The sequence below is a fragment of the Ciconia boyciana genome, chromosome 4 (assembly GCF_034638445.1).
Source record: "Ciconia boyciana chromosome 4, ASM3463844v1, whole genome shotgun sequence".
In the NCBI taxonomy this organism is placed as follows: Eukaryota; Metazoa; Chordata; class Aves; order Ciconiiformes; family Ciconiidae; genus Ciconia; species Ciconia boyciana.
Genome location: NC_132937.1, coordinates 2,203,676 through 2,226,926, shown reverse-complemented (window position 1 = coordinate 2,226,926; position 23,251 = coordinate 2,203,676). Strand labels below are relative to the sequence as shown.

The 23,251-nt window shown below is 44.6% G+C and overlaps 1 protein-coding gene across 2 annotated transcripts in view; it reads right to left on the bottom strand.

Moving 5' to 3' along the window:
• The window catches only part of LOC140651076 (CDC42 small effector protein 2-like), a 106,882-nt gene that overhangs the window by 41,687 nt on the left and 41,944 nt on the right, over nucleotides 1–23,251 (bottom strand). For both annotated transcript variants that reach the window (XM_072860142.1, XM_072860141.1), the window contains one exon: nucleotides 12,091–12,408. In XM_072860142.1, the coding sequence (XP_072716243.1) occupies nucleotides 12,091–12,144 (54 nt within the window). In that variant the 5' untranslated portion in view covers nucleotides 12,145–12,408. The remainder of the gene's footprint in view (nucleotides 1–12,090; nucleotides 12,409–23,251) is intronic.

Genomic DNA, 23,251 nt, shown 5'->3' with positions numbered 1-23,251 from the left:
GGAGTGAGAGTGCACTTCACTCGTAAGAGAGAAGCAAAAACATACTTTATTGATATGGAATAGGGAGTTAACAAAGTTCAATGCGACAGTGTTTTAACAAGATTCGATGGCAAGGTACACTTGATTATTTACTGTATAGAGGACAGGGTCAGGCAAAACTGTCAGGGAGACCCTCCTGTTGAGTCATGAGGTTCAGAAAAAGGATCCCCTTGCTTTCTAAACTCCTTCTCAGAGAGGAGTCTAGGTGCAGCTGGATCCAATCCTAGTCCCAGACTTGGTCAACGGTTTATGTCTAAAGGATTATATGTGCGCAATCAATCTTTTATATCACTTAGCTAAGATTTCAAAGTTTAGCATGCTGTTAGTCACTTACCGAGGATCTGTTGTGGCAAGGAATCTCTCAACCTCAAGGAGTAACCTTGAGAAGCATCCCTGCTCAAGGGGAGATCCTGGCGTGCAGCCCACTGCCATGCAGAAGAGCTCAAAGGGCTCTTGGGCTGCTCACTATTTATGGGGGGTAAGATGATTGACTCATAGTCATATTTGCATACTGACCACAGATTTTAGTTTCTTCACTGTGGTTAGGTGGGCACATTGCACAATAGCCCTAGGCTATTGTGTTGTTATCTGTCTCCTGAATCCACTTTGAGCTGGATGCAGCCATCATGACCAGATGCATTAATTACAACCATCACTGGTAGTTATCACTTGAGCAGGGTCACAGGAGATAAAGGTCGGGCATGGGGGAAGCACACCCCCAGCCTACTCGCTGGTGAGGCAGCATGAGGAACAGAGAAGGCCTTGATGCTGTGTAAACACTGTTCTGCAATAGCTAAAACACTGGTGTGTTATCAACACTGTTTTGGTCACAAATCCAAAACATAGCCCCATACTAGCTACTGTGAAGAAAATTAAGTCTATCCCAGCCTAAACCAGTACACTTATGTTCTAGAATCGGTCAGGTCATATTATTTCTCAGTGAAAAAGAAAGAAAAATTAGAAAAGGAATGAGAAGATTTTGTTTGGTTTTGGTGTCCTTGTAATTTTTTATGTAATCAGACAGATAAAACTTTTCCTTTAAAGTTTACTGTGAAATACAACCTTAAAATCTCTTTTACCATATAGTATTTTATTGCTCCATAAAATGTACATCAAATGATCACATTTTACAAGGAAAAGCCTTTTAAAATAAGTAAAACTTCCAGTTACCAGGTCTACATACTCAGTCTGCATTCAGAGAGTTCAAGCAGGGTCTTTTTCCCACATTGGCACAGTATGTTTTCTGCTATTAATCCCTTTGCTTCAGCTCATTGTAATTTACTAAATAATTTGGTCATAGAATCATAGAATCATAGAAAGAATAGCTTGGGTTGGAAGGGACCTTTAAAGGTCATCTAGTCCAACCCCCCTGCAATGACCAGGGACATCTTCAACTAGATCAGGTTGCTCAGAGCCCTGACAAACTGACCTTGAATGTTTCCAGGGATGGGGCATCTAACACCTCTCTGGGCAACCTGTGCCAGTGTTTCACCACCCTCATTGTAAAAGAATTCTTCCTTATATCTAGTCTAAATCTACTCTCTTTTAGTTTAAAACCATTACCCCTTGTCCTATCGCAACAAGCCCTACTAAAAAAGTTTATCCCCATCTTTCCTATAAGCCCCCTTTAAGTACTGAAAGGCTGCTATAAGGTCTCCCCAGAGCCTTCTCTTCTCCAGGTTGAACGACCCCAACTCTCTCAGCCTTTCCTCATAGGAGAGGTGTTCCAGCCCTCTGATCATTTTTGTGGCCCTCCTCTGGACCTGCTCCAACAGGTCCATGTCTTTCTTGTGCTGAGAACTCCAGAGCTGGACGCAGTACTCCAGATGGGGTCTCACGAGAGCGGAGTAGAGGGGCAGAATCACCTCCCTTGACCTGCTGGCCACGCTTCTTTTGATGCAGCCCAGGATATGATTGGCTTTCTGGGCTGCAAGCTCACATTGCTGGCTCATGTCTGGTGTTTCATCCACCAGTACCCCAAAGTCCTTCTCCGCAGGGCTGCTCTCAAGAAGGAATAGAAATCAACTTAGACTCTTAGCTATGTTGCCTCTGCAGGTGGTACAGGGGTGAATATTACTAACAATTTATTTTTTGTGACCAAAAATGGCAGACATTTATATTTGCAATGTTTAAGGGAAGAAATGCTGCAGGAGGCACTAAATGTGGTACAATTTATGCTGTTACTGTTCCCCAGGTAAACAAACAACCATATTGTTTGTTTACCACAACCAAGCTGTAGGCAATCCAGGAGACTCCTGGAGTGCAGCGAGAATAACTTCTTAACCCAGGTAATAGACACCCCTTCCCGAGGGGATGCAATACTGGACCTGATGGTCAGCAATGCAAGTGAGCTCATCAGTGATATCAAGACTGGAGGCAGCCTGGGCTGCAGTGATCATGCACTGGTGGAGTTCACAGTCCTGACAGATATGGGACAGGCGAGGAGTATAGTCAGGACCCTAAATTTTAGAAAAGCAAACTTTCAGCTCTTCAAGGAGTTAGTCAGTAGGACCCCCTGGGAAATGGTCCTCAGGGACAGGGGAGCAAAACAGAGCTGGCAGATCTTTAAGGACACTTTCCATAAAGCACAAGAGCTCTCAGTCCCCAGATGTAGGAAATCAGGCAAGGAAGGGAAGAGACCAGCATGGATGAGTCGAGACCTGCTGGTCAAACTGAAGAGCAAGAGGGAACTGCACAGGCAGTGGAAGCAGGGACAGGTAACCTGGGAAGAGTATAGGGACGCTGCCCGCTTGTGTAGGTATGGGGTCAGGAAGGCCAAGGCGCAGCTGGAGCTGAACTTGGCAAGGGATGCAAAGAATAACAAGAAGGGCTTCTACAGGTATATCAACCAGAAAAGGAAAGTTAAAGAAAGCGTACCTCCACTGATGAACAACAATGGTGACCTAGTATCAACAGACAAGGAGAAGGCTGAGGTACTCAACAAATTTTTTGCTTCAGTCTTCTCTGGCAACCACTCTCCTCACCCCTCCCGAGTCAATGGAGAACATGTTGGGGACCAGGGGGGTAAAGCCCCTCCCACTGCAAGGGAAGATCAGGTTCATGACCACCTGAGGAACCTGAACATACATAAGTCTATGGGGCCTGATGAGATGCATCCCAGAGTCCTGAGGGAATTGGCTGATGTGGTTGCCAAGCCACTCTCCATGATATTTGAAAATTCATGGCAGTCAGGTAAAGTCCCTGGTGACTGGAAAAAGGGAAATATTGTGCCCATCTTTAAAAAGGGTAGAAAGGAGGACCCTGGGAACTACTGACCTGTCAGCCTCACCTCTGTGCCTGGGAAGATCATGGAACAGATCCTCCTAGAAGCTATGCTAGAGCACATGGAGGACAGGGAGGTGATTCGAGACAGCCAACATGGCTTTACCAAGGGCAAGTCCTGCCTGACCAACCTAGTGGCCTTCTATGATGGAGTGACTACATCAGTGGCCAAGGGAAAAGCAATGGATGTCATCTATCTGGACTTCTGTAAGGCCTTTGACATGGTCCCCCATGACATCCTTCTCTCTAAATTGGAGAGATATGGATTTGATGGGTGGACTGTTTGGTGGATAAGGAATTGCTTGAATGGTCGCATCCAGAGGGTAGTGGTCAACGGCTCAATGTCCAGATGGAGATCGGTGACAAGTGGTGTCCCTCAGGGGTCTGTACTGGGACCAGTGCTGTTCAATATTTTCATCAATGACGTTGACAGCGAGATCGAGTGCACCCTCAGCAAGTTTGCAGACGACACCAAGCTGAGTGGTGCAGTTGACATGCCTGAGGGACCTGGACAAGCTGGAGAAGTGGGCCCATGTGAACCACATGAGGTTCAACAAGGCCAAGTGCAGGGTCCTACACCTGGGTCAGGGCAATCCTCGGTTTCAATACAGCCTGGGGGATGAAGGGATTGAGAGCAGCCCTGCGGAGAAGGACTTGGGAGTACTGGTGGATGAAAAGCTGGGCATGAGCCAGCAATGTGCGCTCACAGCCCAGAAAGCCAACTGCATCCTGGGCTGCATCAAAAGAAGCGTGGCCATCAGGTCGAGGGAGGTGATTCTGCCCCTCTACTCTGCTCTGGTGAGACCTCACCTGGAGTACTGCGTCCAGCTCTGGAGCCCTCAGCACAAGAAGGACATGGACCTTTTGGAGCGGGTCCAGAGGAGGGCCACGAAAATGATCCGAGGGCTGGAACACCTCTCCTACGAGGACAGGCTGAGAGAGTTGGGGTCGTTCAACCTGGAGAAAAGAAGGCTGTGGGGAGACCTTATAGCAGTCTTCCAGTATTTAAAGGGGGCCTATAGGAAAGACGGGGACAGACATTTTAGCAAGGCCTGTTGTGACAGGACAAGGAGCAATGGTTTTAAACTAAGGGAGGGCAGATTTAGAGTGGATTTAAGAAAGAAATTTTTTACAACGAGGGTGGTGAGGCACTGGCACAGGATGCCCGGAGAGGTAGTGGAGGCCCCATCCCTGGAAACATTCAAGGTCAGGCTGGATGGGGCTCTGAGCAACCTGACCCTAGTTGAAGATGTCCCTGCTCATTGCAGGGGGGTTGGACTAGATGACCTTTAAAGGTCCCTTCCAATCCAAAGCATTCTATGATATCTGTTTTAGATTGTATTTATGCAAATTTACTTATTTCAATTTCTTAAACAACAGTGTCCTGTAATTATGCAGTCTCAGAACGCTCAAAGAAGAGTGGTCTGAAAATGAAGCCTGCAATGAAACAGAACTGGGAAAGGCAGAAAGGTAGATACCTGGGAGTGGGTTTTTCAAAACTTTTTTCCTTAATGATTCCAAAGAGGGAATATTGAGAGTCTCAATGATAATGTATGTCTTTCAGCTTTTTTACTTTTTTAGTTTTGCAGCTGGAAAACAAAACCCCTCTTTCATGTTCTTAGTGGGGAAATTTATGTGCTTGCACATCAGCTTTAAAGACACACTAGATTTATAAAATGTGCTTAAACTTTATTTGATTTTTTAGTACAATATGTTACAGTTAACACTTTAAAACTTAAATGGATGTTTAAAATTGTCTAGAATTATGTCACAGTTAGAGACCTAGAGTCTCTATTGTTTCTATTTCTACTTAAATGTATAGATATTAAAAAATTAGAAAATAAATAGAATGTTTCTATTAACATTCTAACATCTAATCTATTAAAAGATTAGAAAATAAATAGAATGTTTCTATTTCTACTTAAAAGCAGCTGGAGTATAAACCAAGTATACATTGCTTTTATAAAAAATAAGGGGTTTTTTAAGCTTCTGAAAAGCTGTATCAACTTCCTTTTCAGGAAGGATTTTAATGTAGCTGCTGCAAATGATTTAGGACAAAGGAAGGTGAGGGAATTGCCAGAAGCTTGAAGTGGTAGGATTCCTTAATATTTTATATCATCTTCTACTTATCCAGTCTTTGGGATCCTTGACAGAGGTAACTTGTAAATCCAGTAAGAATAACCACCATCATTTGGGGGAAATTCCTGGATGGTTATCAAGTGACAAAGTTTACAGATACCTTTAGGGGACCAGGACAGAGATAAAAGTTACTGGAATAGAAAAGGAAAAGGATCAAAGACAGGGAGTGCTCCTTATAAGTATGCTGTGGGCTGCAGATATCAGTTATCTGGAAGGATGAAACTTTTTTGGACAGGGGTGGGTGGGGGTGTACATTCAGCAAGGCAGTGAAGAGAGGGATATGGAGTGAACACCAGAGAGATAGTAAGAAAGATGTGAAAAGGAGCACCACAGCCTTCTCATTTTCAAAATTGTTTCTAATGCGTTATTTCCAAACATTTGAAGTGAAAGAGGGTCTAGGAAGCTCTCTATAGGGCAACTATAAAGCAATAGCCTGTCTTTTACTAATTCCATATTAGACAATTCAGATTCTCCCCATTAAAGCGAGACATTTCACATTGTTTCATTTCTTCTTGTCCTAAATTATTTTGATATGGTATGCAGCTGTCCTTAGTGTAAAATTTTGAAGCTATCAAGAAGCACATAGACCTAAATGACTTGGACAGCAGTTGTTGAAGGCTACTCTGTAGCCTGTGTCCATGAATCTTTGGGCACTTTATACCCAGAACTTTGGGGGATTTCAGTGAAACAGAGAAGTGTTTGTAGATGGAAGTGAGGCACAGAGACCATGCAGGAAATCTGGGAAGACACAGATGCATATTCTGTGCCTTGATTGTGGAAGCATGCTTCTGAGTGGTATAGTCTGATGACACTGTGGCACAGGGATCTCTTAAAATCGTCTGATAAGATCAGAATTTGGCGGTTGTCATGTTGATGAACCATCTGTTCAAAACCAACTTGTTTTATTGGCATAGCTACAAGAGTCCACTGGAGACCCATCTGTTGGTAAAAAGGTATCTGACATTCAGGCTATAAAACATGGAGGGGGGGTGATTTTTATTGTAGCTTAGTTTTCTTTTTTAAATTTAGGAACAATAGATGTTTTCCTATCAGTGATTATGATTGAGTTCTGTGTCCATAGCTCTAGTTGATGGGGAAAATGGAGTTGTCTGCCTATCGTTTTAGGTTTTATATGGTTCCATTTTCTGAAAAGTACAAGGAAAAATATTTACTATAAATAATCTACGAACTATTATGCACACAGTTTGCAAATTCCCAGTCTGTGATGCTTTAGAAAACTAGTTTTGTTCTGTTTATTGCTTTTTCTCTTCTTCATTCTCTGATTTCTTTTTTTAACTGCTTGTGATTGTAAATCTGTAGCCAATAGCTGTTGTTGGCTGTGTTGTCTTTTTGATAGAAGCTAACTACATTCATGGAACTGGGAAGCAGTTGCCTTGAAGTTACCAGTAATGCAAGAACCTGGAGGAGTTTGCGATCTCTGTGGTGCTTTGTGTTCCAATGCCAAGCTTCATTTCTTTTGCTGACTACTAAAGAACCATCTTCTCCTATTCCATCTTTCTTAAGAAGCTCTTGAATATAAGTTTATTCTGGCAAGACCAGTAGATCTGACATACTAGGAAATCCACTAATCTTTCTGCATTTCTCCAATGGATCCAACTTCAGAATTACCAGTATTAGACTGAGAGAATGGTGTCCAAAAAAGTATGCAAATAAGAGACATTTACACAATAGAAATTCTGCCATCACAGTAATCAGTTAATTATAGATTAGTTATATCCGTTGAGTTCATAATTTGTTAAAACTTGTTACTAAACCATGGAAAGACATGAAACTTGTAGAATAGGAAATTCATTTAGCTCATTAGCTGGATTGAACTGATAGTTGAGGTTTCATTTTCAGTGATGTTGAAGTTTTGTTGAAGACAGACTATTGCTGTTGAAATTGAATCCATTTCTGTTGCTGGAGTGGGGATGAACTTATTTATATTCCACAGCCTCATTACTTGCATGCTGTGTGGGGAAAATGTTGGTCAGTAATAGCTTAATGACTACTGCTATAACATGGTATGGAATCATGACTGAGTACTTATTTCCTTTGCACTTTGCTTTCTTTTTATGTCTGAGTTGAAAATTTAACTTTGAACTAATGGAGGAAATTCAGGCCCTCCAAAGAAATAGGGAAAGCAAGTCTAGTCTGAGGATGTGTCTTCCCAGACATGTTAGATTAGTGTGTTTGCTCTAAGGATAATGAAATAACTATATTCACATAGAGAGTTGTCATGATACTCTGTCATGACTACTTAAGATACTTCCCTGGAAAATCAGTGTACTTTCTGCATTTTTGTACTTTTATTTAGTTTATCATATAGAATCCTACACAAATATAGCATAATGTTTTTATTGCTTCATTCTCCCCCCTCCCTTGAAGTAACTGAAAACTATAGAAATTCTGAACTTCTTAAACCAGCAGATTTCTATGCTTCATTCTTCTGGATTCCCATAATTTCCCCTATATTTGGTTAGTGCCATGTACTGGGTCTGTCTGGGATGAAGTTAATTTTCTTCATAGCTGCCCATATGGTGCTGTGCTTTGTATTTGTGGCTAAACAGTGTTGATAACACACTGATGTTTTAGCTATTGCTGAACAGTGCTTGCACAGCATCAAGGCCTTCTCTGTTTCTCACTCTGCCCCTGCTGTGACTAGGCTGGGGGTGGGCAAGAGGCTGGGAAGGGACACAGCCAGGACAGCTGACCTAAATTGACCAAAGAGATATTCCATGCCATATGACATCATGCTCAGCATGATGAGGGGGTAGTCTTTACAAAGTTGCCATTGCTCAGACACCAGCTGGGCATCGGTCTGCTTGTAGGAGGTGGTGAGTGACTGCCTTTGCATCACTTGTTTTTTTTTCCTTTTTTTTTGCCCTTCACTTATTAAACCATCTTTATCTTGATCCTTGAGGGTTTTTTCTCTCTTTTGCACTTCCCATTGTCTCCCCCATCCCACTGATGGGGTGAGTGAGTGAGTGGCTGGTGGGTGCTTAGTTGCTGGTCAGGGTCAACCTGACATGCCATTATCAGATTTCAGTTAAAACTGTAAGGAATGCTCTGTGAAGAACTGATCATGACAGTAATTGCAGAGAGGTGCACACCTTTTGAAGAACAAGCAGTGATAACAATGCTGAATGCTTCTCAGTGTTGTGCCTTATGTAATGACTGCTTGTTATATTTTGCAGAAGACCTGCAAAACAGGTTATAGCCTTGTCAAAGACATGGAAAAGAAAGTGGAAAGACTCTGAACATTATGAGCAGCCAAAAGTGCCTCTGAAAATGAATGTGTGATATGTTTTTGATCCTACGTGGAGACTGGTGGTGAATTCTGAATAATGAAAATATCTGAGATTGTCGTTAACAAAACTCGTGTATCTTCTTAGTGCAGCTAATGAAGGAGTAAGGAGCTATTGCTACTGTGCCCTCCCCAAAACCTCACATGCAAATCACCAACAACCCACTATCCAAAACACATACTTCACAAATTAGATAAACCAGGGACTACAGTTTGTACCTATTTGCTATTTAGAAAACACCCAAGCATTGCAGCCTGCAGTAAACCCCATAACCTTCAGGTATTCTGCTTGAACCACTAGATCAATTAACATTTAATCTTCTTCTGTCTCTCTCCCTGTCTCTCTTTGAGTTTTCCTTCTCTCTCACCATCTTTTGCGCCTTTGCTCGCTATTTCCCTCTCTCGCTCTATCTCCCTAACACTCCCACTCTCTCACTGTCTCTCTGCCTCTGTCTCCATCTCTGAATTTTGTCTCACTCCCTGTGTCCCTCTTTCTCTCCCCGTCTGTCTGTCTCTCAGTTGTTTAGTCTCTTAGTTTCTCTATAGTTCTTGCTCAACCTGTGGCGCTCGCTCTCTTGCTCTCTCCCTCCATATCTATCTTTCTCTGGCTCACTCATGCCATCTCACTGTCTCTCTTGTTCTCACTACCTTGCTCACTCGCACTCGCTCGCTCTCGCTGTCTCGAGCTCACTGTGTCACCTGCCACCTCGTGCCCGCTCCCATCATCTTGCGCTTGTTCTCACGCGTGCTACTGACACCTTGTGCTCATTTTCTCACCTGCTTGCACTTGCTCGCTGTCGCACTCTCACGCTTGTGACTGTGTCACTCTCTTGCTGCCTCACTCTTGCTCCATCTAGTGATCACTATCTTACTCTCTCTCCATCTCTCGTGCTCACTCAAGCGTGCACTCTCGTCTCACTCACTGTTTTGACCAATCGCGCTCGCTCCAGCTCACTCCCGCAGTCTCACACTTGCTCACTGTCTCTCACTTGTGCTTGCCTCCTCTTGCATGCTGTCTCACACTCGCTGTCTCACCCTCTCTCACTCAGTCTTGTGCTTGCCATCTCACTCAATCTCACTGTCTTGCCCTCGCTGACTCACACTTGCTTGCTCTCATGGTCTTGCACTCATTCTGTCTCACAACTGCTGTCTCACTTTCTCTTGCCATCTCACGTTCCCTCTCTTCCTCTTTTGCTCGCGCTCTTTTCCTCCCTCTCTTGCCTGCTGCCTCCTGGTCTCTCTCTCTAGCTGTCTCGCTCTCATTCTTGATAGTCTTTCCCCCCTCCCTCACTCTCCAGTATATGCTCGTCTCCTCCTTCTCTCGTTCCATCTCATCTTCTCACATTCATCTCCTCTCGCTCTCCCTCGCGTTCATATCCTCATGCTCTCCTTTGTGCTCGTCTTCTTCCTCTCTCTTGTGCATTCGTCTTCTCTCTCTCATCTCCTCCCTCTCTCGATTGTGCTCGTCCCCTCCCTGTCGCTAGTCTCCTCACACTTCTGCTCACACTCGTATCCTTGCATTCATCTCCTCAAGTCTCATGCTCGCATTCATCTCCTGGTGCTCATCACCTAGCACTTGCCGCCCCACGCTCGCCGCCTCACTCCCTTCCCTGCGCTCACCTCCTCCCCCAGTCCATCTCCCCCTCATGCTCACCTCCTTGCCCCCTTGCCCCTTGCTCTCACTTGGCTCCTCATCCCCGCTCGGCTTGCCCCCGTTGCTCACCTCCTCACCCTGGCTTGCCCCCTCGCCCACCTCGCCCACTCACTTGGGCTCCTTGCCCGCCTCCTTGCTCCCACTCACCTCCTCGTCCACTTGCCCGCCTCCTCGTCCACTTGCCTGCCTCCTTGCTCCCACTCACCTTCTCACCCACTTGCCCCCGCTTAACCCCTCGCCCCCTTGCTCGCCTCCTCATCCCCTGCCCCCTCACACTTGCTCATCCCCTAATCCCCGCTTGCCCCCTCGCCTCCCTCTCTCGTGCACTCTCCTCCTCTCATTCGTCCTCCCCCTCTCGCCCACCCCTCCCCCCCCGCTCTCTTGCTTGCCCTCGCCCTCCTGCTCACTCACACCTTCTCGCCCTCCCTTGCCCTCTCGTCCACCCTCACCCTCCCACTCACTTGCCCCCCTCGCTCGCCCTCATGCCCTCCCTCTTCCTCGCTCTCTCGCCCACCTGCCCCTCTCACTGTCACTCTCTTGCCCCTGCTCGCTCACCCTCTCGCTCCTGCCCTCCCTTTCACACCCTCGCTCTCAATCTCTCGCTCACGCTTGCTCCCTCGCTCCCGATCTTGCACGACCACGCCCTCTCTCCCTCCGCATGCTCGCTCTTCCACTCACTCTTGCTTTCACTCGCTCTTGAACTCTCACCCCCGCTCCCCTGCTCGTGCCCACGCTCGCTCCCCTGCCCACGCTCGCTCTCCTGCTCTCACATCCACTTCCACTTGCTCTCTAGCTCTCGCTCTCTCGTGCCCTCACTCTCTTGCTCTCGCGTGCACCCGCACTCTCTCCCATGCTCCCCCTCCCCCTTGTTTGCACTTGCCCTCACTCGCTCCCTCAATCTCGCTCCCTCCCTCTCACCCCCTTGCTCGTGCTTGCCTGCATGCTCTTGCTCCCCCTCTCTCGCACTCTCGCTCCCCCGTGCTCCCTCCCCCGCTCACCCGCTCTCGCTCCCTCCCACTCCCACTCACTCACTCTCGCATGCTCATTCACTCTCATCCGCTCTCCCTGGCTTGTGCTCGTTCCCTCTCACCTGTCCCCGCTCTCTCACCCGCCCGCCTCCGTGCTCTCTCGCTCTCCCTCTCACCCGCCCTCTCTCTGACTTAATTTAAATGAATGCTAAGAAAGGCAGAGAAGGAATGGATTTTACCCTATATTTCTTAACAGCAATATTTCCTTCCTTCACCACTGTCCAGCCACACAGGAAAATAAGCGTTAAACAGTATCAGACGTCATGACATTTCCAGATTTCCATCTGCTTTTTGGCAGACCTTAGAGCAACAGTTCCACCTGCTTTTTGGCAGACCTTAGAACAACAGTTTAGGTCCTCCTCACTCTCACCCTCCCCTTCCTTTCTCCCTCTCTACAGTTCAAACATATAAAGGCTCTTTTCAAAGACTTCAGACAGATTTAAGATTAAGGATAGGAAAATGTCTCTATGACAGTCTAGATCAGACTCTTTTCTTTCACAGCTAAACCAAGATGGTAGTTACTTCCTTAATTCTCACTGGGCTTAGTCCAACAGCACTAATTTAAGAAGCTAAAACAAAAAAAAGAAAAATTGAACAATGCATTGAATTATACACAAAACAGTTCCAATACTCATACTTACAGGCTGAGGCTGTTCTGCAATACAGCAGTTGAAACACAACCAGAATTCACTCATTGTTTACAGTCTGAAGTGCAAACACAGATGAAAAGCAGGATTCAATCTCTGCAAAAGTGTCTCCAGGTAGCAAGTTCTTTAAATAGATTTATTTATAATGGTTCCAGTGTGAAAAGTTTCTCTGTTGAGCTTTTCTCCAAAGAAAAGTCAGTCCCAGGATAAACAGGTTGAAGATAATTTATTTTGGAGTCTTCTTTCAGAAGACTGGTCCCAGCACCACAAAAGTGTTACATGTGCTTCTTTGATCCCTAGCGTTATGTGAACCTGAAAAGAAAGAAGTACATTGCATCAGAAAGAGAGAAGATGCAGAATCTCATACTCACAGACAGCCACCCATGCCAGTGATTTCTTGATAATATCTTGAACTACAGAGTGGAGAGACACTAGCAAACAAATCACATGCTTATTTCTTTTTAAGAGCCATCTCTTAAAAGTGCAGGAGCAGGCAATTCCAAAGTGTCGGAAGTCAAGCAAGGGGGGCAGAAGGACAGCTTGGCTGAGCAGGGATCTTCTTCTAGAACTTAGGCAGAAAATGAAAGTGTATGGACATTGGAAGCAAGGACAGGGAACACGGGAGGACTACAGAGATGCTGTTTGCCATTGTAGGGAGAAAATTCGTGCAGCCAAAGCTCGATTAGAGTTCAAGCTGGACAGCACTGTGAAGGACAACAAAAAGGGCTTTTTAAAATCTATTAACAGCAAAAGGAGGACCAGAGATAACATTGGTCCATTACTTGATGAGGTCGGTCACCTCACAAATAGGGATGTAGACAAAGCAGAGACGTTTAATGCCTTCTTCGCCTCTGTCTTTAACACCGATGATGGGCCCTGGGACCCCCGGAGCCCTGTGTTGGAAGACTGTGACTGGGGGGATGATAAACTCCCAGCCGACTCTGAACTTGTTCGAGACTTGCTGCTCCAGCTGGATGCACATAAGTCTATGGGGCCTGATAGGATTCATCCCAGGGTACTAAAAGAGCTGGCTGATGTTATCGCAGGACCCCTCTCCATTATTTTTCAACGGTCTTGGGAGTCTGGAGAGGTCCCAGTTGACTGGAAGCTGGCAAATGTCCCAATTTTCAAGAAGGGTAAGAAGGAAGACCCTGGTAATTACAGGCCTGTCAGTCTCACTTCAGTGCCTGGTAGAATTATGGAGAAGGTTATTCTGGGAGTTATTGAAAAACACTTGACAGACAATGCAGTCATTGGTCATAGCCAACACGGGTTCACGAGGGGAAAGTCCTGCTTAACCAACTTAATTTCCTTTTATGACAAGGTCACCCATCTAGTTGACCAAGGGAAGACAGTAGATGTGGGGTTTTTTTATTTTAGCAAAGCTTTTGACACTGTCTCTTACAGTATCCTTCTGGACAAAATGTCCAGCATACAGCTAGACAAGTCCATAATATGTTGGGTGACCAATTGGCTGACGGGACGGGTTCAGAGTTATAGTAAATGGGGTTAAATCAGGCTGGCAGCCAGTCACCAGTGGGGTTCCCCAGGGCTCAATTTTAGGGCCAGTGCCCTTTAATGTTTTTATAAATGATCCGGATGCAGGAGTCGAACGTACATTAAGTAAGTTTGCTGATGATACTAAACTAGGAGGAGCTGTGGACTCCCTCGAGGATAGAGAGGCCTTACAGAGAGATCTGGATAGACTAGAGAGCTGGGCAATCACCAACTGTATGAAATTTAACAAGAGCAAGTGCTGGATTCTCCATCTGGGATGGGGTAATCCTGGTTATACGTACAAATTGGGGGATGAGGTTCTGGAGAGCAGCCCTGTGGAAAGAGATCTGGGGGTTTGGGTTGATGGCAAGTTGAATATGAGTCAACAGTGTGCTCTGGCAGCCAAAAGGGCCAACCGTGTCCTGGGGTGCATCAAGCACAGCATAGCTAGCCAGTCGAGGGAGGTGATTGTCCCATTCTACACTGCACTGGTGCAGCCCCACCTCGAGTACTGTGTGCAGTTTTGGGCACCTCAATATAAGAAGGATGTCAAACTATTAGAGTGTGTCCAGAGGAGGGCGACCAAGATGGTGAAACATCTCGAGGGCAAGACTTATGAGGAGCGGCTGAGGTCACTTGGCTTCTTCAGCTTGGAGAAGAGAAGGCTGAGGGGTGACCTCATCGCAGTCTACAACTTCCTCAAGGGGGGCAGTGGAGGGGGAGGTGCTGATCTCCTCTCTCTGGTGACCAGTGATAGCACACAGAGAAATGGTATGAAGCTGCCTCAGGGGAAGTTCAGATTGGACATTAGGAAAAGGTTCTTCACTGAGAGGGTGGTTGGTCACTGGAACAGGCTCCCCAGGGAAGTGGTCATGGCTCCAAGCCTGTCAGAGTTCAAGGAGCATCTGGACGATGCTCTTAGTCATATGGTTTAGTTTTAGGTAGTCCTGCAAGGAGCAGGGAGTTGGACTCGATGATCCTTATGGGTCCCTTCCAACTTGAGATATTCTATGATTCTACAGTGACTAGTGAAAATGGCATACACCAGAAATTCAAGTGAGGCTGAAATTCTCTAACTTCTGTTAGGTGAACCAGCATCAAGAACTGGCATCCAGTTTTCCAGCAGCCATCTATGTTTGATCTATTCCAAACTTTCACTGTCTTAATGGAAAATGACAACTGACCATACACCCCTTTAACTTCTTAAGGCTGCTTATTGACACTTCATATTTCTCAATGGAAAAATTACCCAGTCCATTCACAGAGCAAGGTAGCAAGGTTTAAATACTATTTGACCACAGTCTTGTAGCACAGCTGTCAAGCAAAGATATGCTTTTCTAAATCTAGAGAAAAAAGCATCTCCGTATTCTGAAAACTTCACACCTTAACTAGAACTAAAGATTTTCCAGAAATCTTTGTTGGAAGTACCCTAATAGGTATTCTTTGAAATAATATTGACATTTTTGAAAAGTTGAAGGGAGGGGTTTTCAAACTAGTTACTGAGGCTGCTCTGAAAGCCATGTTTATCTCACCAGGCCAGATGCACTTGCAGAAGCCCTCTTCCTCCCTTCCCCCTAGCAGGGCAGGCACTTCTAGGAACTTTGGCAATGCTTTTAATGCACCAATTCTCTTTTGTACTCTCAGATCCCAAGAAACCCAATTTGCAAGTAACTCTGCCAGACAAAGCACAACATAGGCTGAATAAGGCTGAAAACCTTTTTTCACTTCCTCATAACTTTCCCATAGCTCCCCCAAAATGTTCCATGTTTAGTTTCAAGTTAAGAATAAAAACATTGAAGAAACTTCTTCAAAGTTTAAGTTATACTTTTTGTGCATTTTTAAACACTAAAAGCATAGGTCTTGATTCTGTACAGTAACCCATTTTATTAATGTCCTTTCCTTTATGATAAGGTTTTGCACATTATGACTAAAGTTACTTAGAAATTTTCTTATAAGGGTTTTATTTTGTGATCATTGGTCATTTGGAGTAATTTTTTTCCTCCCTACTTATATTAAAATAGTTTTAATTATTTCCTTAAGTAACTTGAGAATAGACTGTACTTCAAATTAAGCTCAAAACAAATCCATAGCCATGAAGGACCATCATATTATGAGAATGAGTTGCTTCTGAATGAAGTTTCAAAGAATACTGTAAATGGTGCAGCAGGATATCCTTTTATACACAAGGAAAGAACAACAACTTTACCCAATAAAAAATACACATCTCTCTACCAGATTTTTAAAAATTATTTTAAAACAAATATTTTGAGGGGAAAAAAGACTACTCCATAACATATATAGAAAAATAGCCAAGCAAACATACAGTTAGCTTAAAATAAAAGCACATGGTGCATAAAAGACAGATTTCCAACACTGAAATGCAACTTCAATGGAGATACCAGTATTATTGACCTAGCTAAGATACAAACTGCTGTGAACATAGGCAGTTTCGAAATGTTCCAGAAACATTATTATAACAAAGTATGTATTCTCAACAGAACAGTTACTACTGTTCTGAAATCTGAATATACAGGAAGTTAAACTGTCTCTTCAGAAATGACCTGCTTATCACACCAAGAAACACCAAATTATATCCCCTGTGTACCTATGAAAAGTTCAAGGCATTTATTGCTAAAAATGCCCATTTGGAAAATGCCCTATGGGTCAGACCTCAATCTTGACTAAGTCATCTAGAGTTTTACTTCCAATATAACCATTGTAAACCTGAAATGATTTGGCTTTCCTATGAAATGACCCATGTATACAGTGGCATATGGCTTACCTACATTTATAGGTATTCAGTGAGGAGAAAAAGCATAGAAGAGAGGCATCAATTTTAGATGCTATGAGTTATCTTTCCAACTAGTTTTAAGACAAATTGTACATACCTGCAAATGCAAAACAGGCTCATTTCAGCTCCTCAAACTGAAAGCTGCTGACAAAATCATAAGCAACTTGCAATGCTTATCTATTAAATATGAGAGAAGCTTTATACTTCTCAAATCTTAGTCAGTGACTTGCTATTATAGGGAAGTACACAGGCCACGTGACAAGTGTACTCTGACCCCAAATAATCAGTATTTGAACCCAAAAATGAACTTGTAGTTAATATTAACTACAGCTATTCAAAATTCTATTCGCATACAAAAGACAGAAAATATCTATATAGCATGTAGTTAGAAATTACACTTCCACACATCCTCTTAAAAACAGAGTACATCACAGATAGGATATGATTTTCAAGATGCAAACTCTGTCTGCCAACAATTTAAAGAACTTTCATGAATAAAATGTATAGATAATCTAGTGTCACTAGCTATACAATCTTATCCAAAAGTATGCTAACAAAATGTCTTTTAAAACATTTCACAATGTAAACAGTTAATTGTGTTGCTCCTGTAATTTCTGAGAAAGCATCTTTTCTTATAACACCATTTCCTATAAATTCAAAAATGCTCCAGTGGAATGAATTGTGATGAATATTTCTCAAACTAAAGACCCTTCTGTTCTGAACAGGAAATATTTTTGACATATACATACTATTATTATACTATATTAAATATATTTATCTCATGTATAACATATTCTACTGTATGTATATACATACACACACCACATACTGTAATACATTTAATTAATAAAAAAAATATGTAATACATAATAAAATTTAGAATAGAATAGAATAGAATAATTTCAGTTGGAAAGGATCTACAACTATCATCTAGTCCAACTGCCTGACCAATTCAGGGCTGACCAAAACTTAAAGCATGTTCTTAAGGGCATTGTCCAAATGCCTCTTAAACACTGACAGGCATGGGGCATCGACCACCTCTCTAGGAAGCCTGTTCCAGTGTTTGACCACCCTCTCGGTAAAGAAATGCTTCCTAATGTCAAGTCTGAACCTCCCCTGGCACAGCTTTGAACCATTCTCACGCGTCCTGTCATTGGATAGCAGGGAAAAGAGATCAGCATCTCCCTCTCCACTTCCCCTCCTCAGGAAGCTGTAGAGAGCAATGAGGTCATCCCTCAGCCTCCTTCTCTCCAAACTAGACAAAACCAAAGTCCTTAGCCGCTCCTCACAAGGACATACCTTCCAGCCCTTTCACCAGCTTTGTTGCCCTCCTCTGGATGCATTTGAGTACCTTAACGTCCTTCTTAAATTGTGGGGCCCAGAATCGCACACAGTACTCAAGGTGAGGCCGCAACAAAGCTGAATACAGCGGGATAACCAACTCTTTTGACCGGTTGGTTATACTGTGTTTGATGCACTCCAGGATGCGGTTTGCCCCTCTTGGCTGCCAGGGCACACTGCTGACTCATACTGAGCCTGTGTGATGGTGTGCTCCCGCCTTGCCCCGACCTGCCCTTTCCTGTAACCCTGCTCAAGCGATAACCACCAGTGGCGGTCCTGATGGATGCATCTGGTCATGACGGATACATCCAGCTCAAAGTGGATTCGGGGGAGACAGATAACAATACAATAGCCAAGGGCTAATTTATGGCAATGCATCCACCTAACCACAGTGCTGGTCAATGACCAACTCAAGCCAAATTTGGAAGAAACAAACATCTGCAGTCAGTATGTAAATATGACTATAAGTCAATCATCTTACCCCCATAAATAGTGAGCAGCCCAAGAGCCCTTTGAGCTCTCCTGCACGGCAGCAGGCTGCACACCAGGATCTCCCCTTGAGTAGGGACGCCTCTCAAGGTTACTCCTCGAGGTCGAGAGAATCCTTATCGTGTCAGATACTCAGTAAGTGAATTGGGAATAAGTACGTTGAAACTTTGTAATCTTAGGTAAGTGATATAAAGGACTGATTGCGCATATATAATCCTTTAGACATAAAGTGTTGACCAAGTCCAGGACTAAGTTTTGATCCAGCCACACCTAGACTCCTCTAAGGGAAGGAGTTCAGAACACAAGGGGGTCCTTTCTGAACCTCGTGACTCAACAGGAGGGTCTCCCTAACAGTTTTGTCTGACCCTGTCCTCTACACAGTAAATAATTGTCCTGGTTTCAGCTGGGATAGAGTTAATTTTCTTCCTAGTAGCTGGTATAGTGCTGTGTTTTGGGTTTAGTGTGAGAATATTGATAACACGCTGATGTTTTGACTATTGCTAAGTGGTGTTTACACTGGTCAAGGACTTTTCAGCTTCCCCTGCTCTGCCAGGTGCACAAGAAACTGGGAGGGGACACAGCCAGGATAGTTGACCCAAACTGACCAAAGGGCTATTCCATACCATATGACTTCATGCTCAGTATATAAACTGGGGGGAGTTGGCCAGGGAGAAGCGGTTGCTGCTTGGGGACTGGCTGGGCATCGGTCAGTGGGTGGTAAGCAGTTGTATCACTGTTTTTTTTTCCCTGGGTTTTGTTCCTCTCTCGCTCCCTTCTTGTTTTCCTTCTCATGACAATTTATTATTTTGTTGTTGTTGTTGTTCCAATTATTAAACTGTTCTTATCTCAACCCACAAGTTTTCTTACTTTTGCTCTTCTGATTCTCTCCCCCATCCCACCAGGGGGGAGGGTGAGTGAGCAGCTGTGTGGTGCTTAATTGCTGACTGGGGCTAAACCACAATAATCAAGTGTACCTTGCCATCGAATCTTGTTAAACCACCATAGCATTTACCATTGAACTTTGTTAATTCACTGTTTTATATCAATAAAATATATTGTTGCTTTTCTCTTGCGAGTGAAGTGCATCACTCTTTCCGTGACAGCCTGCTGTCAATCAGCGCCTCCAGATCCCTTTCTGCAGGGCTGATCTCCAGCCACTCCTCTCCCAATTTATACTTGTGCCCGGCGTTACTCCGTCCCAGGTGCAGGATCCGGCATTTGGACTTGTTAAATTTCATCCCATTCATGATTGACCAATGCTCCAATCTATCTAGATCCTTCTGCAAGGCCTCTTGTCCCTCAAGAGAGTCAACAGAACCTCCCAGTTTGGTATTGTCCTGGTTTCAGCTGAGATAGAGTTAATTTTCTTTATAGTGGCTGGTATGGGGCTATGTTTTGGATTTGTGCTGAAAACAGTGTTGATAATACAGAGATGTTTTAGTTGTTGCTGCACCAGTCAAGGACTTTTCAGCTTCCTGTGCTCTGCCAGGTGCAGAAGAAGCTGGGAGGGGACACAGCCAGGACAGTTGACCCAAACTGACCAAAGGGCTATTCCATACCACATGACGTCATGCTCAGTATATAAAGCTGGGGAAGAAGAAAGAAGGGGGGACATTTGGAGTGATGGTGTTTGTCTTCCCAAGTAACCATTACGCGTGATGGAGCCCTGCTTTCCTGGAGATGGCTGAACACCTGCCTGCCCATGGGAAGTAGTGAATGCATTCCTTGCTTTGCTTTGTTTGCGTGCGCGGCTTTTGCTTTACCTATTAAACTGTCTTTATCTCAACCCTCGAATTTTCTTACTTTTGCTCTTCCGATTCTCTCCCCCATCCCACCAGGGGGTAGTGAGCGAGCGGCTGTGTGGTGCTTAGTTCCTGGCTGGGGCTAAACCACGACAGTCCTTTTTGGCGCCCAATGTGGGGCTTGAAGGGTTTGAGATAATGACAGATTTGATTGGAATGTGCCAGATAGAATTTATAGCTGTTATTGCTGTTTAGCTATTAGTCAGCAGGCTTCTGTGCTTGCCATAGGCTTGCTTGCCTTACTGTATGGTAGAGTCTAGGGCTCGTTAGTGGCTGCTTTTTGCTTTCACTGCTTGCCGTGCTGCTGTACTGCTGATCATCTTACTGTGCTGTGCCTGGGAACATTTTGATAACAGCAATGGCCATACGCCTGGGCTGGCAGATGGCCAGGACATCGCTGCTGTTTCTGTGCTGCTGTACTGGACAGGCTGGAACTCCGGTGTGAACTCGAGTCAAAGGGACTGTGACCTGTGGATGAATCCACGTGGGAGCAGGACACCCCGAAGCGTCTGTGCCCATGGATAAGCCCATGCCAGAGCAGGTATATCTTGAAACGTCTGTGGCCATGGTTATGTCTGTGCCACAGCAGGTATACCTCTGAAGGGATTGTGGCCCAAGGATAAGTCCATGCTGGATAAGGTGCACCTCGAAGCATCTGTGGCTGTGAATAAAGTCCATGCCGCAGCAGGTACACCACCATCAGTGGCTGTGCATGAGGCCATGTTGGAGCAAGTTTACTTCTGAAGGTACTACATTCTGTGGATAAGTCCAAGCTGGAGCAGGGGCAAGGGGAGGACTTCATTGCAATGTTAAACCTGATGGTTTGTCCAAAGGGACCAGAGGTGGAGATTGTAATGGAAATACCTTTAAATTGTTGTATCCCGGGATTTGAGTTGCATGTTGTGGGAATTACTATAGCAGGAACCCCTTGTTGCTAGCCAGGCTAGGAGCAAGGGGAGGAGTTCATTGCAATGTTAAACCCTATATCCTGGTCCAAAGGGACCAGGGGTGGAGATTGTAATGGATATACCTTTAAATTGTTGTAACCCATGATTTGAGTTGCATGTTATAGGAATTACTACAGCCGGAACCACCTGAACAAATGGAGGAGAAGCCTTACAAGAAGCAGTGCAAGTGCAGCAGTGACCTGACCTGAGCTGGCTTTGGTGCCCAATAACTCCAAGAAACACACCACCTCTCCTGTCCTGAGTGACCACCACAAGAGATGAAGCCCAAAGTCATGGACTAAATGAACTCAGTGGACATTTTGTGGACATTTATGGACATTTTACAAATATTTTGTTGGGGTGGTCCATAGACTAAGGGAATGATATGTGCGTATTATATCAAAGGATGGGAAGGGTGACGGTGGTTAATGAGAATGTATTGGATAATGTGAGACCTGAGCATGACGTAAATGGTATAGAATAAGGGGTGGATACTGGCGCCCAACGTGGGGCTCGAACCCACGAGCAATCACCACCATCAGCAAACTTGCTGCATCCAGTACATTACAAACTCCTGCATCCAGATTGTTGATAAATATATTGAGCAGGACTGGCCCTAGAATTGAGCCCTGAGGAACACTGCTGGTGACTGTTCACCAACCAGATGTAGCCCCATTCACTACAACCCTTTGAGCCCTGCCATTCAGCCAGTTCTTCACCCAGTGCACCGTGAACCTGCTCATTTCACAGTTGGACAACTTGTCCAGAAGGATGCTGTGAGGGACAGTATCAAAAGCCTCACTAAAATCCAGAAAGACTACATCCACCGCCTTCCCTTCATCCACTAGGCAGGTGACCTTATCATAGAAGGATATCAAATCAGTTAAACAGGACTTTCCCTTTGTGAACCCATGTTGACTGTGCCTGAGGATTGCATTATTCTTTAAATGCCTTTCAGCAGTACCCAGTATAATCTTCTCCATAATTTTTCCAGGAACTGAGGTTAGACTAACAGGTCTGTAGTTCCCTGGGTCTTCCCTCACGCCCTTCTTGTAAATTGGAATAACACTGGCTACCTTCCAGTCAGTAGGGACCTCCCCAGACTCCCAAGACCTTTGGTAGATGATTGAGAGGGGTCCTGCTGTAATATCCACTAGCTCCTCCAGTACTCTGGGATGAATCCCATCAGGGCCCATGGACTTGTGAACATTCAGCTGATACAGCTGGTCCCTTACAATTTCAGTGTCCACAAATGGAAAGTCACTGTTCCCACACTCATGGTCCTCTGACTCAGGGGACCGGGCAGCCCAAGGTCTATCAGTATTATTAAAGACTGAGGCAAAAAAAGCATTGAATGCCTCTGCTTTTTCTTCATCCCTATTAGTCAGGTGACCATCTTCAACAAGTATCAGTCCAATGTTTTCTTTAGACCTCCTCTTGCTATTAACATACTTAAAAAAGCCCTTCTTGTTATCTGAAACAACACTGGCCACTTTCAACACTAATTGAGCTTTGGCCTTTCGTGTCTTCTCCCTGCATAAATGAACCACAGCTCTGTAATCTTCCTGCGAAGCCTGATCTCGCTTCCAGAGATCATACAGTTTCTTTTTCCTCTTGAGTTCCACGAGGAGTTCCCTCTTCAGCCAAGCTGGTCTTCTCCCCTGCTTGCTTGACTTTCGACACAGTGGGATTGCCTGCTCCTGTGCTTCTAAAAGGTGCTTCTTAAAGACTGACCAGCACTCGTGGACTTCCTAAGCCCTCAAAAGCAGATCCCCAGGGGACTCTGCTAAGTAGCTCCCCGAGTAGCTTAAAGTCTGCTCTCCTGAAGTCCAGGGTAGCAACTCTGCTGTCCTTTTTTCTCATTATGCTGAAAATTTTAAACTCAACCATTTCATGATCACTGTGGCCAAGACAGCCACCTACCATCATGTCCCCCATAAATCCTCCCCTATTCACAAATAGCAAGTCTAGGAGGGCATCTTTCCTAGTTGGCTCCCTGAGTACCTGCGACAATAAGTTATCTCCTACAAACTTCAAGAATTTCCAAGACCTGCTCGTCTCAGCAGTACATCATCAACTCATGTACAGAAATCCAGAGATTTCTCCTGATTGCCTATAGAATAACTCATCAGTGCTTACATCCTAGCTGGGTGATCGGTAGTAGACACCCACTACAACATCTCCTTTTTTTTCCATCTGCCTGATCCTTACCCAGAGGCTCTCAACCACATCATCATTAACTGTAAGGGCTGTACAATCAAACCTCTCCCTTACATATAGTGCAACAC